The 16,188-nt window shown below is 52.4% G+C and overlaps 1 protein-coding gene across 1 annotated transcript in view; it reads right to left on the bottom strand.

Annotated features, from left to right (window-relative positions):
* Positions 1-15,154, bottom strand: part of CD9 (CD9 molecule) — a 40,569-nt gene extending 25,415 nt beyond the window's left edge. The window contains exon 1 of the mRNA XM_017883320.1: positions 14,911-15,154. Within this exon, the coding sequence (XP_017738809.1) occupies positions 14,911-14,976 (66 nt within the window). The 5' untranslated portion in view covers positions 14,977-15,154. The remainder of the gene's footprint in view (positions 1-14,910) is intronic.
* Positions 15,155-16,188: the final 1,034 nt, after the last annotated feature.

The raw sequence follows: 16,188 nt of genomic DNA, 5'->3' as shown, positions 1-16,188 counted from the left end.
TCGGGAGGCTGAGGCAGGAGAATGGCGTAAACCCGGGAGGCGGAGCTTGCAGTGAGCTGAGATCCGGCCACTGCACTCCAGAGTCCGGGCGACAGAGCGAGACTCCGCTTCAAAAAAAAAAAAAAAAAAAAAAAAAAAGAAAGGAGAGAGAGTGGCTGGACAACTCTGTACTGAAACTACTGAGCCAGGAAGTCATGGTAAAGGGCTCAAGTTGGAACCTGCATTTGGCTCCCAGTTCACCCAGGCCCTGCCTGTGTGAACTCTCCTCCGGTAACAGGCAGGCCCTGATGACTCAGTGGGCCCGTGAGAGGCTCCCACAGCCTGCAGCCGGGCAGTCCTGGTAAGATCCTCCCCGCCAAATTCTGCAGCCGGCTGTGCTCCCTAGGCCAGCCCACTGTTATGCACGACACTGGACTTCTCCTCAATCCTTCCTGAACTCTAGAAAAACATTTGTTTTCCATAGAATACACTCAGAGGCTGATGGTCAGGTCTGTAATCCTAGCACTTTGGGAGGCTGAGGGGGGTGGATTGCTTGAGCTCAGGAGTTGGAGACCAGCCTGGACAATACGGTCAAATCCCATTTCTACTAAAAAATACAAAAAATTAGCTGGGCATGGTGGCACACGCCTGTAGTTCCAGCTACTTGGGGCGGGGCGGGGGGGGGGGGGGGGGGGGGGGGCGCTGAGGCAGGAGGATGGCTTAAATCCAGGAGGTCGAGGCTGCAGGGAGCTGAGATGAGATGGCACCACTGCACTCCAGCCTGGGAGACAAAGTGAGACCCCCATCTCAAAAAAAAAAAAAAAGAGGCTGATGGTCAAATTGTAGGTTATCTAGCTTAGGGAAAATAAAGAACACCATAGTAGCAATTTCACAGTAGGCATTACTATGTACAAGGACCCACGCCCCCGCCACATTACAGGAGGTGGTTTATGTACAGTCTCTCACTGAATCCTCTCATCGCCCTCATTTTATGGATGAATCAGGCTCAGAGATTTTAAGCAACTCACTCAAAAAGACACAGTCAAGAAGAGGCAGAGCTCAAATGGAACCAGCTCCATATACACAACTCAAAGCTATGCTCTTCTCAATGCGCGGTGCTTCCTCACTGGCCAGGGGGTGACCGGGAAAGATGCCAATCCCTGAGAAATTTTCTTGGGGGACAAGTGGGAGGCTTGGACATACTGAATTTGGGAAAATGCTCTGACTTAAACCTTAACTTGGTGACAGGGTTTCCCTGCCTGCTGCAGCCTGACAACAGACACTTTCGATTCAGGTTGTTGACCCTGGCCTAGGTGAGGGCCAAGAGGGAGAGAGGGAAGAGGCCAACCAGTAGCTTCTCCCTTGGGTTTGTTTTTGTCTCCCTCCACTGAGGCTGGGAGAGGTGGTGGTCCCTGGGAAGCTGCACCCTCAGGTGCTACCTTCCTTCCACTTCCAACCCCCAGTGTCTACACAAGCAATGGTGACTGTGGCTCTGCATCTCTCTGGGACCTGGTTTCTGGGTGTGGGTGTTCTAGGTGTCCAGAAAATTCTACGTATGAAGAATCAACTTCGTTTTGGGAGGCACAAGGAGTGAACTGAAGGAGAAGCCTTGAGGCCACCCTTCCTGGTATGGATATGAAGTAGATTTTCCTTCAATTTCCATTGTAAATTAATTTCCAAGTTGAGCTCCACAAAGCGAGTCTCTGCCAATGGGGCATTCTTACAGGCGTTTCCAGCAAAGTGCAAAACGGATTCTCCTCTTGCTCCGTCTTCCCCAAACTGGGGATGTCTCAGAAATGAGTGTTTTATAGACAGATGGAAAGATACGTCCTCCAATTCGTGTTTGAGAGGGAGAAAGACGGGAGGTAGATTTCAGCTTTGAGTCATCTTGTGTGATGTGGTTTCATGAACTGAAGTGAGAAAATATGGATGAATGTGAACATTTAGACAATCTCAAACTGTGAAAAATGTTAAGGAAGGGTACCAGTAACAACAACTACAGCAACAGCAGCAGAAGCTAACACAGGAGCTCTGCCTGTGAGCCAGGCCCATATAATAGCTTTACATTACATATCCCATTAGTCCCAGTAACAATCATAAGACACTGGTTGTATTATTACCTTCATTACACAGATAAGGAAAGTGAGGCTTAAGGAGTGTCACTAATTTGCTGTCTCCCCACGGGAATCGGCATTTCTATCACAACAACTCCCTGCCTGCTCCTGGCCCACTCCCCGCAACCCCAGCAATGTCCCTGGGTCATAAATGGCCCCTGCTATTATATGTTGCTCTTTTACACCATAAGGGCAGGCTGGGGAGAGGGGTCCACCCAAACACTTAAACCCAACATTTCATGACAAGCCAGGTCCCTGGGGAGGCCAACTTCTGCCTTCTGTGGCCATTTAGTGCTCTGGACACTTGGAAGATCACAGTCCCTACCCCACAACCCATACAATTCAACATAAAAAAAGTTGAACTTGTAAGATAAAGCTCAAAAAAGTGCCTATTTCCCTGGATTCCTTGAGCTACCTGCATGGTTGGTGTCCTAAGCACATGCTTAGTCTGCCTACTGACTCTGTGGCCTCCCTTTCCAGGGGTGCTAGTGCAGCTGGGGGGCTCCTGGGTGGAAGGGGGAAGGTGGCCCTAGACAGTTATAGCCTGGGTGCCACCACCTTGCTATGCCTGGCTCAGTTGTGTGTAAATGTTCGAGCCTGGCCTCACGCTGGTCCGGGGCATTACTTTACAGGAGAACATTCCCTATGGGAGCAACAGCAATGCAATGCATGACAGTTTCCCCAGGGAGGTGGCTAGAATGACACTATAAGGTCCTGTTGCTCCTTCTGATTCTTAGTCGGCTGCTTTAGAGCCTGAAAGCTAGTTAGTATCATCCCTGTGAGAGATGAAGAAACAGGCTCCGAGAGGTAAAGCGACTTGCCCATGGTCACAGAGCAGGCATGAGTGACCCAGCTGTCAGCACTCTTGCTCTGTCCCGTGCACAGCACATGCCACGCAAACATCAGTTACCTGCTGGCCTGTCTCCTCCCTGATAGAAGGGAGACAGCTTGGTCCCCTCTCCAGGGTGTGGCAGAGGATGAGGAACTCCATAAGCTTTTTCTCAGCATACCTTTCTGGAAATTAGGCAGCTACCTGGTCTGAACAAGTTCAAGAGTTGAGAAATCTTCCCTCCTTTCAAGGACAAAGTCAGCATCATTTAGAAACCTGGAGCCCTTCCTCTGCGGTGGAGAGGAGAAAAGCTTCAGCAAAGTGTGCTGGCGTTAGGATGCTGGGGCTCATTGGAAGGGAGGTCCTGGCCCAAGGTAACCTCTTTCTAAACAAGAAATCCCATTTCAAGTTTCCACTGCCTGCTTGCCAGACGCGTAGCATACGGTGGCCAGCCCATAAATCCCTTTTCCGCTGAAAGCAGGCATTCTGATCTTAACCAAAATCATCTGATGTGGGGGATTGTTTTGGATGTTTTGCTTTACATTCCAGAATACCACACATTTGTTTTCCATTGTGTATGCCTCGCCGAGTTGTCTGGCGATGACTGCACACACACTTGCTGACACACTCTAGCCACTTGCAGCAGCTTGCTCTCATTCCATCTGCAGAGCTGGCCACCACGTGTGTGCGTGGCCCTGAGTGGTGGGAGATGCTCCTTCCTTGACAGTTTTCAAGCAATGCCATGTGGTGCCTGGAGTGGCAGGGTGGGTTAAAAGCACTTTTGGCCCCGCTTGGTGGAACGGCCCTCCTTTTCCAACATGGGATCTTCCAAGCCCCAAGCCAGCAAGGGAGGCCAAGATCCCCAAACTCTTGTCTAACTTATCACCTGCCCTACCCCTGTGCCAGGAGCTCCTTCTTCATATGAGGTCATCTAATTACTAGCAGCAAACACTCAAATATTTGCTATCTATGTTCCACACCCCACCCTAAGTACTTCCCTGGAACGATTTAATTTTCACAATAGGCCCGCCAAGTAGGTAATAGTATTTTCTATTTTTTAGATGAAAAAAACTGGAGCACAAAAGTTAAGCTGCTGAACTGAGATCACAGGGCAAGTAAGTGGCAGAGTTAGAACTTGAACCCAGAATGTAAGTGGCAGAGTTAGAACTTGAACCCAGAATGGTCTGACTGCAGAGCCCACATTCTTAATTACTTTGTTAAGCTGTTTGTGTTTTTGATCCATTTATTCTATTCTGAAGCCAGAATTTTTCCCTTTTGCCCCTTCTCCCCCCGTTCATATCTAATCCCATTTCAAAGTGGTGTTTTCCATCTTTAAAGGCCCCAAGGGAGTCCATCTGCACAGGAAGGAAGGCAGCTTGCAGATGCCCGCCTCCTCCCCGATAGCAAGGCAGCTGCAGGGACCACCTGGGCTGGAGGTGCCACCTACGCCTGGCCTCACTCGGGGGTGGTGGGGGGAGTGGGCGCTCAATGAACAGAGTCTAAAAAAATAGCTGGTGCTTCCTCTCCCTGGCCTTTGGCCTGAGAGCTTCAGCCACACCCTTGGTTCTACTGGTCATCTAGTCAGCGTGGACAGAGGCAGCGCTCTGGGAAAGGACTCTCCAGGGTAACTCGCACACCCTCCTCTCCCCCTGGCTGCACTGTTGCAGCTGCCTATTGGTATTGCGTCCGTAGATGGGGCCGCAGCCCGTTCAGTGGCCATGGTCCTTCCAAACCCCGTGGAAACAGCCCCAGAGTGGGACCCAGAGCCTCTGCCCTTCCCCAGAACCATCCTGCCAGCAAAGGGCAGAGGAACATGACGACATCAGCACAGGCCTCTGTGTTATAGCCCTGAGCTCTCAAGACACACCCCGGAGTCCTAGAGGTGAGTGACAGCTTCCCATGACAAAGGAGGCCGAAGTGTCCCTCCCCATCCTGGAAAAGAATCTAATTTCTATTTGAAATGAGCAGTCCCAGCTGGGCACAGTGGCTCAGGCCTGTAATTCCAGCACTTTGGAAGGCCGAGGTAGGCTTATCACCTGAGGTCAGCAGTTCGAGACCAGCCTGGTCAATGTGGCGAAACCCCATCTCTACTAACAATACAAAAATTAACTAGGCATGGTGGTACATGCCTGTGATCCCAGCTACTCCAGAGGCTGAGGCATGAGAATCGCTTGAACCCAGGAGGCAGAGGTTGCAGTGAGCCGAGATTGTGCCGCTGCACTCCATCCAGCCTGCGCAACAGAACGAGACTCTGTCCCCCCCCCCAAAAAAAAAGAAAGAAAAGGAAGAAATTAGCAGTCTGGGTCTCTAAAGGGTTGTATGCCTTAGGGAGCCAGGGCTACACTTTGTCTAGAGTGGAGGAAAGGAGAGTATGAAGAGATTTTCTCAGGCTTGTAGACAGGAAGCTTTAAAACATCTGAGCTTAACAGTAATAAATTTAAATCCACAGCCCCACGTCGCGAGAAAGAAGATGTTTACATTGCACCACGGAGAGCAGGAGGACTATGTCTTAGTGGGAAGGGCGTCCAGTCTCTAGGAATGGGGCGGCTGAGGGAGGTATGGACGACTCCCCACCTGGAAAGCATCCAATGGAGTTGGGCATGAATCTGGGGTGTGGATGCACACTAGTGCACCCCAACTGCACACCTAGAAGGGAAGACGTGACGTGGATTCAAACACCAGACTTCTATTGACTTGAAAAGCTACGATGAGCCTGGTGCAGTGGCTCACAAAGTCCTGTAATCCCAGCACTTTGGGAGGCAGAGGTGGGTGGATCACCTGAGGTGACGAGTTCAAGACCAGCCTGGTCAACATGGTGAAACCCTGTCTCTACTAAAAATACAAAAATTAGCCGGACGTGGTGGTTCATGCCTGTAGTCCCAGCTACTCGGGAGGCTGGGGCAGGAGAATCACTTGAACCTGGGAGGCGGAGGTTGCAGTGAGCCAAGATCATGCCACTGCACTCCAGCCTGGGGGACAGAGCGAGACTCTGTCTCAAAACAAACAAACAACAAAAAAAGCAAGAATGAGTTCACAAATACTATGATTTTGCTGATCTTTTCATCTAGAGTTTTAATGAATCAGTACACTATATTATTATACTATAGACTCAATCAATTTAGATTTAAAAGAAATTAAACTACACGCTTGTAATCCCAGTACTTTGGGAGGCTGAGGCGGGTGGATCACCTGAAGTCAGGAGTTTGAGACCAGCCTGTTCAACATGGAGAAACCCCGTCTCTACCAAATATACAAAATTAGCTAGGTGTGGTGGTGGGTGCCTGTAATCCCAGCTACTCAGGAGGCTGAGGCAGGAGAATCGCTTGAACCCAGAAGGCGGAGGTTGTGGTGAGCTGAGATGGTGCCATGACACTCCAGCCTGGGTGACAAGAGTGAACTCCATCTCACAAAACAAAACAGGCTGGGCGCGGTGACTCCCAGCACTTGGGAGGCCTAGGCAGGCGGATCATGAGGTCAGGATATAGAGACCATCCTGGCTAACACAGTGAAACCCCATCTCTACTAAAAATACAAAAAATTAGCTGGGTGTGGTGGCGGGTGCCTATAGTCCCAGCTACTTGGGAGGCTGAGGCGGGAGAATGGAGTGAACCTGGGAGGCGGAGCTTGCAGTGAGCCGAGATTGCACCACTGCACTCCAGCCTGCGTGACAGAGAGAGACTCCATCTCAAAAAAAACCCTAAAATCCTAGAATAGGTTTTGAATTAATAAATTCATAATTAATAAAACTGCCTTATTATGGTATTTTTAGCTTCAGTCAAGGATCTTCTCCTATGCCCATGTGTTGTGTTGTTTCTGCACTTGGATAATAACACACAGCTCAGACTAGGAGTGTCAGCAAGGGACTGGCACCTGAAGCTGTGAAGCTCGGTTCCGAGGTGGGGGCTTGGCAGGAGCCACCGGCTGCTTAGCCTGCCCAGGGGTGTTCACTGGAAACTTGGATGTGTATTGGGTAAGCTCTGAAGGGTTTCTTTCCTTTTCTTTTTTTTTTTTTTGAGATGGAGTTTCGCTCGTCACCCAGGCTGGAGTGCAGTGGCACAATCTCAACTCACCGCAACCTCCACCTCCTGGGTTCAAGCGATTTTCCTGCCTCAGCCTCCCCAGTAGCTGGGACTATAGGTGCACGCCCCCATGCCTGGCTAATTTTGTATTTTTAGCAGAGACGGGGTTTCTCCATGTTAGCCAGGCTGGTCTCAAACTCCCGACCTCAGGTGATCTGCCCGCCTCGGCCTCCCAAAGTGTTGGGATTACAGGTGTGAGCCACCGCGCCCGGCCTGAAGGGTTACTTCTCTAACAGAGCTCACAGGAACCACTATTTCTTCCCGTGGGTACAATGCCTGGCAAAAGGATTGAACAGGAAGGGCCCTTAAGACCCTGGTTTCTGATTTTTCTCCAAGTCAGTAGTCCCCAAACTTCTCTCCACAGGGACTTTCTCTGGAATCACATTAACACGGGCCCCTTTCCAAGTCAGGCTGCTTTGCCTTTCCCAGTTACTCAACCAGGCTGCTTCTCAACTCCTCGGGAGTCTAGCTCCCCAATTGATCCCTCCTGAGACATTCCTCCTTTCTTCAAGTCCTCAGAGGACAAGCCTTTCCATCTGCATTTGGAGGGAAGGAGAAGAGAGACGGACCTCCACGGTTCCTGAACAAAGTGAAGCACCAAGCTATGGAAAAAGCTAAGCGAAGAGGCCTAACCTGGCTGGAAGATCATAAAGTTGCATTTTTCGTGTGGACTAGAAATACAGAGCACTCATTAAACTAACCGAGAGTGAAAACCACTCCTTGGGCAATGATTAAGCTGAGGGTCAGACGGATGGGTGGGAGGCCAGCTGTCCCATCTGAGCCGCACTGGATGACCAGGGAATTTAGGGTTTCTCATGCCTTTCACAAAGTCCCGTTATGCCCCCACTGCAGCCCCCGGGGAACGGTGAGGCAACCTGCTTCTTATGGCTGAAATACGGGACTCAGGACAGAGCAGGGGCTGTCTGGAAACTGAGGGAGAAAAACCAATACAGAGTGTTTATAGCGTGAGTTCAGGCTGGGCGTGGTGGCTCACATTTATGATTCCAGTGCTTTGGGAGTCCTGAGGCTGAAGGGCTGCCTGAGACCAGGAGTTCAAGACCAGCTCGGGCGACATAGAGAGACCCCCTCTCTACAAAAAAATTAGCCGGGTATAGTGCTGTGTGCTATAGCCCCAGCTACTTGAGAGGCTGTGGCCGGGATTGTGTAAAGCCCAGGAGTTTGAGGTTGCAGTGAGCTATGATGGTGCCACCATACTCCGGCCTGGGCAACAGAGAAAAAGAATTAAAAAAAAAAAAAGATGTCTATGGGCCTCCAGAAACAGACATACCATTTTCTGGAGGCAGGTCGTACTGATTCCAAGGAATTCCCAAAAGGAATTTCCCTAAAAAGGTTAAGATATACTAGACTAGGATGACAGGATATAGTACCTAAAAACTATCCACAACTAAGTATTTCTGGAGGGGTGGGGGGAAGGAAATTACCAGATAGATATAATTATTATAAAATTATCTCAAAAAAAATTATCTCATCTGGGGACAGGATGTTCTTTCTACGGCTGCGTGCCATCGCTTGATGGAAAATGAGAATGTCCCTGGACCAGCATGACTTTTTCCGTGGAATAAAACAGGCAAGTAATCTGCAGTCAGGCCTTAAAACATAAATTTAAGAAACGTAGGCCAGGCGCAGTGGCTCATTCCTGTAATCCTAGCATTTTGGGAGGCCAAGACGGGTGGATCGCTTGAGCCTAGGAGTTTGAGACCAGCCTGGGCAACATAGTGAGATCCTGTCTCTACAAAAAAATTAAAGTTAGCTGGGTGTGGTGGCACATGCCTGTAGTCCCAGCTACTCAGGAGCTCAGAAGGCTGAGGTGTGAGGATCGCCTGAGCAGGGGGGGGGGGTTGAGGTGGCAGTGAGCCATGATTGTTAACACTGCACTCCAGCCTGGGTGACAGAGTGAGAACTGTCTCCAAAAAAAAAAAATAAAGAAAGAAAGAAATGTAGAAAGACCAGCCCCCAACCTCCAGCTCCCCATACTTTTTTGTCTTCTGAATTTCCTTCCTAGTTGCAAAGGATTTTTCCTGCTCTCTGAGGCCATGGGTCTGACGGGCTCTCACCCAGATTTTCAGACTCTTAACAATGAAGTCGTGGCTCTTCTGTATGTATGGGGTAAAGCCTGTTTCTGCAAGGATTTGGTTGAAAAGACCTGAGGTAGATCCAAATAAAGTCCCGCTGACCCCAACCTGGGGGAGGGAGCAACACAGAACATAAACATGCAGCTTCCTCAAACTTCTCCACTCTCCTTTTCCCAGCTCCACACACAGGTCTGTCTAGAACACGCTGCCAGTAGGACCACAGAAGCTGTGGCTGGGGTGACCTCAGGCCCCCTACCCTCACAGCCAGGCTCACCCAGGTGAGAACCACACCCAGGCAAGAACCATCAAGGTTCGTGTTCTTTAGAAGAAGAGGCGCTTTTGTAAATCCAACGTATTATTAAGTTCCAAACCCAACCCTGCAACCACGTCCAAACACTACGCCTCCTTATAAAATTGAACAGAACACGAAAACAAAAACAAACAAACAAACAAACAAAGCAGACAAAACAAACACAGGACCCGTGTGTGTAAGGGGTGAGAAGGCTAATCTGCGAGCCCAGCAGCCGCAGAGGGCTCATCTAGAGTCAGTACTGGCAGGGCCCTAGAGAGCGCCGCTTACCAAAGCACTCCCAAATTCGGGCCGGAGCCAGCAGCTGCTTCCTCCGAACACAATAGAGCAGGGTCTGGAATGCTGCTGTGGGCCACGATGAAAAGAAAGGGCCAGAAACCGTGAGTGTGAGCATGTACAGAGGAACCCTTACCACCATCAAAAGATCGGGTCTTTGTTGTTCACAACCCATTGTGGGTGCAGGGGAGAGACCATCAAAATTCTGGGCAAAGGATGCAGACACCTGGCCTCAGCTCACCTCTCCCCAAGCCTGCCAGCTTCGCCCCAGCGCAGGCTGTCTGGGCACTGGAGGTGGGAGCCATTTTATGCAACAGTCCCAGCAACTTGCTTCTGGGGGAAAAGGCAGACTGTGGGGAGGCGCTTTTGCCGCTGCCACCCAACTTGTCCAAGCCCTGCCCAGATCCAGAATCCTGATCCTTAGGGTTTCTCTGACATGCGATTTTATTTTCAGAAGCGGGGCCTCCCCGTAGCCAAATGAGCAGTAGCAACCCATGAAATGGAGTCGGGGTTTTGATGTACAGGACAAAAGCTGGCGCTGATACAGGAAGAGGCAGGGAGGCGGGTGTGTGGATGGCGAGGGTCCTCCTGGCCACACTTGCGGTTTAGACTTCCACACTAGAGAACTGCTCCCACCCTCCCCAGGGCCCCAATCCACTCTCCACTAGTGAGTAACAAGAGCTACCATTGGAAGACGCGTCTAGTGCAATCTACTATGCTAAGTGCACTACACACGTTCCCCATCTAACTCTCACAGCAACCCTGTGCGGTGGTCACCAGTCCTATCTGGTGATGAGACACGTAACCCAGGATTGGTGCTTTGACCACTAGGCTACGTACTAACGTATATGGGCAATGAACACAGAACTCCCTCAGAGAGAGACCCCAGCCAGGGTGAGGAGAGGGAACTGAGTGGTAAGAGAAAAGAGAAGCAACAGCTGGGCTCTTGCTCCAGAGGTAAAGGTCAAGAAAAGCTGAATTCTGAGGACAAGCCTTGGTATCCATCTCCCATTTCCAATTCGTGACTTGTATTTTGTTTATTATGTTATTATTTATAGATTTAGGGGACACGAATGTAGCATTGCTACATAGTGGTGAAGTCTGGGCTTTTAGTGTGACCATCACCAACGTAGCATGCATTGTACCCAACACTGGTTCCTATTTTGGGTGTGTGGGAAAGTCCTGTTGCTGCATGTGGTGTGGGGAGGGGTGCTGGGTTCGTAGACTGAGCCTGAAAGGACCTTTTGAGACCATCTGTTCCAAGCCATTTTTTTACAGATGAGGAAACTGAGGCTTAGAGCACAGAAGTGACCAGCCCAAGGTTTCAAGGTGAGTTGAGGACAGAGCTGGACTCACATCCAGGTCTTTGAATTCCCAGTTTAGGTCTCTGCGTTTCGCACTAGCCTCCCCTAGGTCCAGGGGATACGGTTTCTTGGAAAGAGACCCCCAGCCCCGCACTGCTATTTCCATTAGGGAGTAAGGGGTGAGAGACAGTACGCAAAGGGGCTGAGGGAGGTGGGGAGGGGACTGGGCTCTCTCAGTACAGCCAAACCTTTCCCTCTTTTGCCCTAAGGAGTTCCTCCCCTTGTCTGACCAGAAAGAGGGCAGACATGCAAGTGTTAGACTGGACTGGCCCTAACCCTGGCTCCCCATTTCAGCTGGAGATAAATACTTGTATTGTCTACCACATGGACATCAGCAAGATGTTTTCCCTCTCAACTGATTTTTGGGGGGTGGGCGGGCGGGCGGGCACGGAGGTCTGAAGGAAATGTAGAAACCAAAATAGAGCTAGGAGGGCTGGTTCTGGAGGCGCTGGAAGAACAAACTGATTTGCTGGTTGGCTGTGGCCATCAGACCTGGGAAGGGCAGGCTGTGCAGAACTGGCCATCAGGGAGTGATCCACGGGGATGAGATCAGGCCAGGGAAGAGGCATAGCCCCCCAAGAACCATCCTACTCTACTGAGGCTGGCCTCTCTCTGGATGCCTGCTGGACACCCGCTCTCGGCATCCTCTGTGTGAAGCACTGCTGGGCACTGGCCTCACAATTCCTGCTTTTCAAGGCCCACATCAGGTTCCAAATGCCAAGTTTATAAATGTCTGATCTCAAGAGAGAAACGGATGTGGTGACAATATAATCACCCAAGCAGTTCCCTTGGGTTACAGTTTTCCTTAAGAGAGTTTTGGGAGCTTCATTCCACCCTTCTCCCGTTCCCACTCAGCAGCCAAACCCAGTTGGGTGAAGTAACCTAGTTCTGAGACCACCCTGCCCTGTCATCTAGGATAAGTCACGTAACCTCCCTGGGAAATAGTTTCCTGATCGTCAGTACAGTGAGGACAATGCTTCCTGCTCTTGGCTACATCATGGGACTAGAACAAGAAAGGCTCTAAAGACTAAGACTCTGCACAAGTGGACCGACCACAGTCTTCCTTTTCATTACATCATCTCCTAGGGATGAGGGCTTCATCTCTATAGGGACCCAGATACCGGACAAATGAACAGTAATTCAGGAAAGCATAGCTACTGCCCACCTTCCTGCTTCTCATGAAGATCGAAGAGGACAGAAGTAAAGTAGAGGCCCCAGGAGTTGTAATACTGGCTCTGTCTCTATGATCTGGGGTAAATCACCCCATCTCTCTTCCTCTGCCGCCTCACTATGAATAAGAGGGCTGGACTGCACGATCTTCAAAAGTCATTCCAAACATTTCCAGTGTGAGTGATTTCTGTTTCAGACTACATAGCTCATCAGCTGCACCTGGGCCGGGGCCATGGGTAGGGGCCTCTGAATACGAGTGGGGTGGCAGGCTGAGGACAGTATGGACAGATTGCAGGCCAGCAGGCCACAGACAGAGTAGATACCACTGGCCGTGGGAGCCTCGCATCAGCTTCCTGCATATGCCACGGGGCAGATGGGGGTAGGGAGGCACACGGTGGCAGTCTGTGTTCCCCTGCAGTCTCAAACCTGGATGCAGTCTAGGCAGACAGCTGAGGACTAACCAACACAGTCAGGGAGAGACTGTACCTGGGAGGGGAGAGGAAAACTCCCAAAGGTCAGGGGTGGGTGAGGCCAGCTGCCTTCCCACATACTTTTCTGCTGCCAGGGATTGGTGAAAGGAAGAAGCTGGCCGGGCGCGGTGGCTCAAGCCTGTAATCCCAGCACTTTGGGAGGCCAAGACGGGTGGATCACGAGGTCAGAAGATCGAGACCATCCTGGCTAACACGGTGAAACCCCGTCTCTACTAAAAAATACAAAAAAAACTAGCCAGGCGAGGTGGCGGGCGCCTGTAGTCCCAGCTACTCGGGAGGCTGAGGCAGGAGAATGGCATAAACCTGGGAGGCGGAGCTTGCAGTGAGCTGAGATCCGGCCACTGCACTCCAGCCCGGGCGACAGGGCGAGACTCCTTCTCACTCCAGCCCGGGAGACAGAGCGAGACTCCTTCTCAAAAAAAAAAAAAGAAAAAGAAAGGAAGAAGCTAAGCGTGGCAGCTGGCTGGTTGCTGGGGTGGGTGACAACACAGGAGGAGGGGTGCCCATGGCCCGCAGGGTCTTCTTAAAGCAAGTCAAGGGTTGGGCAGGAGCACACCTACATGCTGTTCTTACTAGGGCGTGTGTTATGGTGACTGATGAACTAGGGGAGGTCAATCTCTGCAAACTGGAAATCTGTTCCACCACCCCTTCAGCTCTGGGGAGGAGTAAATCTTAGGAGATTTCCCTAAGGAGGCTTGTGAGGATCTCAGTGACCAGCTCCAGGGGAATAAGTACACTTTGTTTCTTTCTTTTGTTTTGTTTTTTTGAGACCGGGCTCACTCTGTCACCCAGGCTAAGTGCAGTGGTGCAATCATGACTCACTGTAGCTTTGACTTCCCAGGTTCAAGTGATCCTTTCATCTCAGCCTCCTGAGTAGCTGGGACCACAGGTGCATGCCAACACGCCCAGCTAATTGTTTATTTTTTGTAGAGATGGGGTCTAATGCACTATGTTACTCAGGCTGGTCTTGAATCTGGATGAAAGCGATCCTCCTGCCTCAGCATCCCAAAGTGCTGGGATTACAGGCATGAGCCACTGTGCCTGGCCAAGTGCACTTTTTTTGTTACAAGACTCTGGTGGCATGCACCTGTTTCTACATCCATCTTGAGAGTGGCACAGAGACTATCTTCCTGCCTGCAGAGGGGCAAGTATTGTCATGCGTGTGTAGGGAATGTGGCTATAGAAACAAGGACACAAAGGTTTCCTATTCCTTGCTTCTGTCACCTCTCTCAGCCTTCCCATTTGTAGAGGCTGAGTGGCCTGCAGTGGCTGTCCCTGTAGCTCCTGGCCCCGTTGGCCTCTCCAGATGAACGACCGCTCTGCGCCCTGCCTGGCCTTGGGTGGGCCGCCTGGGCTGGCGGGGAGGGGAGGGGGCAAGGCCAAGGCTGTCCTGGGCGGGCAGCTGGCTGGCACCTGATCTCTCCCGGAAATGCACACACAGGACTCATCCCACTAGAGGCGCAGATCGGTATCTGCCCTCTCCTCTCCCCAACTCCCAGAGTTCTCTCCAGTGAAGATACTTATCATCCTTGAAAGAAATCAAGACAAGCTAGTCTTTCAGTAGCTTCCAGGGAGTTTGGCGCTCTCACGGTGGTTCAGAATCAAAGTCTGAGGGAACCGGGACCTGCGAGGTTCCTCCTCAAGGGTGGAGGGGCCCCCGACTCTCAGGGACTGTGTCCCGGGGCCGGACCCGCGGCCAAGGCACCCCTTCCGCTCCTGTGTAAAAGTGAGAGCAGCTCTTGGCTGAGCTCTCGCCGTGACCGCACCCTCCCTTCCTCGCGCCCCTACTACCTGGGAGACCCCACCCGACCACGAGCCACACTGCTCCCCACCGTCCTCCTTGGCCTTGGCCCAAAGTGGGGTGCTCCGCTTCTCCCTGCCTTCCCCTCTGGCACTTGGAGGGGCTTGGGATGGGAGCAGACACACAGCCCAGCTCAAATCCTAGGCGAGGAAAAGGGCTCAGGACCCGCCCGCACGCCCCATCCCAGGAGGGCCCGGCTCCCCACGCCGGCTGGGCGGTGATGAGCCCCCACCCGAATGCGCCCGTCGCGGCCGTCCCGCCCGCCTCTGGACCCGGCCTTGGAGCCAGCTGGCAGCCGCAGGGCGCTCTCTCTTCCCGCCCGGTGCCTGCCCGGTGCGGCCAGTGTCCGGGGTCCGCGAACAGGTGGCCCCTGAGCGGAGCGTGCGGCAGTCGCGCTCACTCACCCAGAAGATGAAGTTAAATCCGAACAGCAGGTATTTGATGCACTTGGTGCCTCCTTTGACCGGCATGGTGAGGGCTAACTTAGCCTGGGTCGAACGGGTGCGGGACTGAGGGGCGCGCGCAGCTGGGACAGGCGGGACCCGGGCTGGACACAGATACAGGCGGCTGTGGGCTGGTCTCCGGCTGCACTTTTAAAATGTGCCACTCGCGCGACCCGCATGCGGTGCGCATGCTGCCCGGGAAAAGCCCCGCCCACCTCCCCCCCTCACGGCCCACGCCCTCCGCCCCATCGGCCGCCCGGCCGCACCCCGCCCCGCCTGCCCCCCCGCCCAGGTCCCGGCGTCGCCTCGGCCTCCCCCCACCCGCTGCCCGTGTCGAAGCCCGCCTCTCCTGTTTCCCCGCCAGTCGCCCTAACGCTCCACCCGCCACACCCTCCTCCTTTCCAGCCGTGCCCGTCTTGGGGTCTTTCCAGGCAACCACTGCCCGCCACTTTCACCGCGGACTTCTGTGGAGGCCTCGCCCTTCCGGTTCCCCCGTGTTTGGTCTGGGCGCCCGACCCGGCTCTCTACTTTGGGAGACTCTCCGCGGGTCGTCTGGGCTAAAGGCCCCTTGGCCAAGGCCTGCTGCCGGAATGAGGGCCCTTCTGCTTTGCGAGGATTTAAAGGGAAGCCGCCTGGCTTAATTTCGCCCTCGGCTGTCTCCTTGCAAACCTTCGCTCGCTCGCCATACTTTTCACTGGGCACAGCATGTGGGGTAGGAGGAATTAGAAGCGCGCAGTCTGGGTGGGATGACAGATGGGAGGCTTTTGGAAGTAATTAGCAAGTACCTATCAGCGAATAATAACATAGCTGAGGGCTGGGCAGTCCCCAAGCGCTTCCTGCACTTGAGGTTTAGTTGCCCCAGAGGGGAAAAGGGTTTGTAAACGGCTTGTTTTCTCTCTACTTCCCCACCCTCTCTCCTGCGTCTTTGGACGTGTTCGCTGCTACCTTGGACTGCTCCAGATACCAAGCTCGGAGCGCTTCTCTTCAGCTCACAAACTTTCTGTAGCTCTCCAGATTCAAGGACCTAAGTCGAAATTCCTCGTCCTGCCTTCAAGGCCCTGTGCAGAGCACTGATCTGACTTCTCCCGGACCCAGAGCCCACCTCACTCTCTGGCCAGCATGCGCCCTGGCTGGCTGGCTCTCCCCACGTCACTTGTAGGAATTCTGCGGGTTTTAAACACTCCTTTCCTGATTCTCTGGAGTGGACGTGGAGAGTCCCCTTCCTTTGAAGTCGCAGAA

The sequence above is a fragment of the Rhinopithecus bieti genome, unplaced genomic scaffold (genome assembly GCF_001698545.2).
Source record: "Rhinopithecus bieti isolate Rb0 unplaced genomic scaffold, ASM169854v2 scaffold_13342, whole genome shotgun sequence".
NCBI classification, from domain to species: Eukaryota; Metazoa; Chordata; class Mammalia; order Primates; family Cercopithecidae; genus Rhinopithecus; species Rhinopithecus bieti.
This window is presented reverse-complemented; position numbering and strand designations above follow the sequence as displayed.